General features: G+C 44.5%; 1 protein-coding gene across 1 annotated transcript in view; it reads left to right on the plus strand.

Annotated features, from left to right (window-relative positions):
• Window positions 1-4,540, plus strand: part of pelp1 (proline, glutamate and leucine rich protein 1) — a 14,043-nt gene extending 9,503 nt beyond the window's left edge. Inside the window, exons 13-17 of the mRNA XM_026936020.3 lie at window positions 59-221; window positions 304-359; window positions 839-1,066; window positions 1,732-3,546; window positions 3,871-4,540. Of these exons, the coding sequence (XP_026791821.3) occupies window positions 59-221; window positions 304-359; window positions 839-1,066; window positions 1,732-3,546; window positions 3,871-3,963 (2,355 nt within the window). The 3' untranslated portion in view covers window positions 3,964-4,540. The remainder of the gene's footprint in view (window positions 1-58; window positions 222-303; window positions 360-838; window positions 1,067-1,731; window positions 3,547-3,870) is intronic.
• The last annotated feature ends 334 nt before the right edge of the window (window positions 4,541-4,874 follow it).

The raw sequence follows: 4,874 nt of genomic DNA on the forward strand, positions 1-4,874 counted from the left end.
ATTGCCTTAAATCTGCTTGCTCCTGCTTTACTTTGTCTGCGTTGCTCCTCTCGTCTAGCTTCGTGCAGGACAGACGGCGATGTCTGATCTGGTTGGTACAGCTGGGAAGACGGGACCTCGGCGAACAAAAGGACTGGGTATAGGAGATCCAGGTGGAGTTTCACTGCAGAGAAAGGGTGATGTATTAGCCAATCAGGACACGTGTTTTGCAGCTCTACGAGGTGAGGTGTGAGAAACCTGGGAATCTATCATTTTTATTATTTTAGATTGAAATCATTAATGCTCATTCTTGTTCATTCGCAGTCCTTAGACAGATCATTTTGACTAGTGGCACACTCTTGAAAGAAGATCTACATAAGGTAAACTAGTTTTCATGCAATAGTGATCCAGACACAGGGATTAGATTTCCATTTCCAGAAGTCTTGCATGTTTTACTTGTTTTACTGATATGGTGTTTCCATCTGTTTTCATGCAAATTTTGATAAATCGTGAATGAAAACACTAACAATTTGGAATATTGTGTATGAGTGAGGTTTAAAATGCCAACTCATGGCTACATACAAAACTTTTTTTTTTCCCGCCATACTACTGTATTTAGTACTGTAGTATGCAGGTTTGCATGCAGCCACATATAGCCAGCCATCATGATAGTTAGGAAAGCTTTTCTGGCTGCTAAATTCTTAGGTAGGTAGCTAACACTACTTAAAAAAAAACGTTCCCATGGTGACACTTGTGTTTCACACTTACTTGGAATACTTGGATGAAAACCTCTAGTTAAAAACAGTTATGATTTTGGCAATGTGTGCGCTAATGCCATGTCTCTCCCTGTCTCTCTCAGAAACTGCAGGAGCTGGTAGTGCCACTGTGTGTGAGACTCCAGCAGCAGGCTCAGTGCAGCAACTGGGATGTGGGCAGTGTTAGTGGTCAGTATGGCAGTGCTGCCCCACGCTGTGAGCTCTATGCCCTATTGCTGGCTCTGGTGCTGGTCCCGTCCCCACGCTGGCCTGCTCCACTCTCCTGTGCTGTGTGCGTGTTCAGCCAAGGACGCAGAGACCGTAACATCACTGTGAGTGATCAACACTTTAAATCTACCATTTATTGTGCTTTTGTTGTGTTATGTAGTATTATTCATGAGTAGTGATGCTGATATTCCTCAGTGTTTGTGAGAATTAGTTTGGATATAACGCCCATGAGTATAAATTTCTAGATAGTTAGCCAAATTATTATTATTGTTATTATTATTATTGCTACTTGGTGCTGGAACCATGTTATTCTTTTTTAGTGTTTTATTAGCCTAAGTCTTCATGCAGGGACTATGTCTTGTTATGTAATGGTGTAAAATGACCATTTGAAAGTTATGTGCAGATTGTAGGACATAAACTCTGAGTTTACATCTGTTTATCAGTTTCTCCGTGTCAGTTTGGACCCAGACTTTTTGGGAATTATTTTGCTTTTTTTAATAGGCCCATGCATTTAACTCTGGAACTATATTGTTTTTGTTAGAATTATTCTATAATAAAACAAATTGTGTGGACAAAACCATAAGTTATGCAGACTTGAAATGTTGTGCATGAAAAGAGAAGAGAGACCAAATGGGGCCGTTTTGAATTCTGCCTGTCGGGATTGGTTTCTTCTGTTTGGCTTCCATTATTATGTTGGCACAGTCGGGCTTGTGCTCATTTAGTTTTTTGATTATGTTTTCATTTTATTGTTGTCTCTTGCCATCATTAGGTTTCTTCGTTCTGTGCCGAGGCATTGACTATATGCAATGCTCTGCTTCACCCACGTACCCCATCCATCTCCCTCCCTCTACTGACTCTGAAGCCGACCCCAGCTGCTTCCGTCCTTGCCCCCACTCAGAATCCCTCTCTCTCCCTCCCTACAGTGCTGGGGGCACCTGCACCAGGGCCTTCCTTTGCTCCCAGACATCCTCTGAGCTTAGGCCCTGCTTCAATCCTGGGCTCTTTGGAGAACCATCTACCCCTGGGTCCTCCTGTCCTCCCCACACCAGCTGGTGCCACTGGAGCGCAGGGAGAATTGTTACTCTCCTCCCCTGCCCAGGCAGCTGACCTGGCAGGATTGGCAGCACCTCCTGAAACCCAGCGGCAGGTGTTTGTGCGCTACGACAAAGAGGAGCCCGAAGATGTGGAAATCTCCCTGGAGAGTGATTCGGACGACAGTGTGGTTATCATGCCCCAAGGCATGATGCTGGAGATGCAGGAAGGAGCTGCTAACACACAAAGTCTCCCTCCACCAACGGGCAGTGCCATGCCTGTGCCAAATGCTGGGCTGGGAAGTGAAGCAGGTCCTGTTGAAACCTCACTCTCCAGCGATCTCCCCACATCCATCGGGCATCAGATGCTGCCAGCCGATGCCAACAACATCAACTCCTTCCCAGGATCTAGTCAAACAGAGCAGCTGGTCTCTCTGGTGCCACCTCTGAACTCTAATGCTGTGCCACTTGCAGCTTCCTCTGGTGCACTGGGTAATTCTTTGCCTGCTGGTGCACAGCTTCAGCAGATGCTGATGCAGCCTTCACCAGGTGGACAGACAAGTCAGCTTGGGCTGTCCTTACACATGCAGCTCCAGAACCAACTAGTACAATCCAGCCGCCAGCCTGCCGCCAATGAGCAGGACCAGAATGTCATCAACATCAACAGCACAGATGATGAAGAAGAGGAGGAGGATGAGGAGATGGAGGATGAAGATGAACTGGGAGAAGAGGAGGAAGAGGAAGAAGGCCTGGAAGAGGACGAAGAGGAAGAGGAAGGCAGCGATTATCATGAAGATGGGTACTACCCGGGTGAGGAATTTGACGGCTTTGATGATGATGATGAAGGGGAGGAGATGGAGGAAGAAGAAGAGGAGGAAGACGATGAGGAAGAGACCCAGCCCTTGGAGGCCGACAACCGGAGGGATGTAATTGATGCAGAGGAGGGGGAAGTACTGATAGAAGGGCAAGAAGAAAGGGGGGTGGACACATTCCCCATGGAGGGTGAAAGGCCGGTAGAAGGAGGAATCGAGGAAATGAAAGCAGTGCAGAGCATCTATGAAGAGGAAGGACTAAAGGACAAAGGGGGCATAGAAGAGATTGAGAACATTGGTGCTGTAGAGAGGAACGAAAGCGTGGTGGGAGAGCAGCAAATAGAGACTCATGTGATTGGTGCAGAGGGAGAGCAAAGCGAAGAAAATGTCTCTGTAGAGGCATCCGATCAGGAATTGCAGCCACAAGAACAAGAAGGATCCAGGTCAGAGTCAGTGGTGACCCCAGAGGATTCTGGGATACCTCCAGAGGGTCAGGAGCAGGAGGTGGCCATAGAGGTCAGAAATAATGAGCCAAGTGCAGAGGCAGAAAAAGAAGAGATACCCAATCCAAGCACAGCAACCACATCAGAGGACACTGCACCACAGCAAGTAGTGGAGACAGCAGAGAAAGGAGTGGTTGAAGGGACGCAGGTGGAGGAGGATGAGGCACGAGGGACAAAAAGGAAAATAGAGGACAGAGAAGAAGGAGAGGTGTCTGAACAGAGCAGTGAGAAGAAAAAGGTAAATCTCCTTAATTTCAGCAAAGCACCATTACTGAACAGAAGGCACTATCATATGTAGTCATTAAGACTTACACCATGTTTAAGAAAAAAAACATTAAGTTCAAGTAAAGCAAAAAAAAAAACCAAGTTCTGTGGGAATAAAGCAAGATGAATAAGTGTTTATCCATGGATTGAGTGTTGATACTTACATACTACAAAATATGTAAACACTGGCTACAGGCTCGGGCAGTTCTGGTTGTTTTGTAACGAGCTGTTGCTTTAATGCTAATTCATCTTGCTCATTTGTTTAGTAAAACTCCCTCTCTCCTACTCTGTCTCCTAGCTGGATGATGAGGCCATGGCTTCCATGTTGGCTGACTTTGTGGACTGCCCCCCAGACGATGAGGACCACGGTGCCTCTCACTCGCATTCTTAAAGTAAAACCATCTCCAAGAGCCATAATTCATTTGTTGATGTCATGGACTCCAGACCTTTCCCTCCTAAGGTTCTTGCATCAGTAATTACATACAGATATAATTCATTTAAACTTTTATCAGCTGTAATTATTAAGTTAATGGTTTGTATCTGTGATGCAGTCATGATGTACCTTGTGATATCATTTAAGATGCACTCTTTCATGGTATCATAAGTGTTTTTCTGACTTTGGAACTGATTGTGTTACCATCCAAAAAGCCGGTTGGTATTTCGTGTAAATTACTTCTCACAGAGCAACCAGCAATCTTCCCTGTGTGAGGGAAGATGTACAGACCTCTTTGTGTTCTGAACATGGGTTGCATGCCTTCAGCCTTCTTACTTAACCTTACGATTGGAGTACTTTCCTTCTATGTAACATTTACACTAAAGAACCTGGGGCTCTCCATGTGGAAGATGATATGGTTATTGTAGTTCTTATGGGTTTTTTCCTCATATTTCAGTTTTTTGTACTATCATTCATTACACATGTGCTTATTTTCTGTTAATTGGTCAAAAAAGACAATTAAAAGCAAAAGAAAAAAAAAATCTGAATGCCTTGGTCCCCTTTATTCAACTAAATAGAGGGTTAGAGGTGTGCATCAGCACAGGGATCCCTCTGGACCCACCAAACAAGTAGCCGGAATCGGCTGTTTTTACTTACGGTCAGATGTCAGGCTTGTAGGAAAAATAATTTGGGAGGGTATTGGACAAACAGGTTGCTTGTTCATTCATCTACATAAAGGAGGCATAGAGAAACCCTCTTTCTGTCTCAAGTATCTCAAATATTTATTTATTAATAAATACAGATTCTACATATAGTCATTATGGACATGTAAATCACAAAAAAGAATTGCATGACATTCACCATGACTT

The sequence above is a fragment of the Pangasianodon hypophthalmus genome, chromosome 4, assembly GCF_027358585.1.
Source record: "Pangasianodon hypophthalmus isolate fPanHyp1 chromosome 4, fPanHyp1.pri, whole genome shotgun sequence".
Lineage (NCBI taxonomy): Eukaryota > Metazoa > Chordata > Actinopteri > Siluriformes > Pangasiidae > Pangasianodon > Pangasianodon hypophthalmus.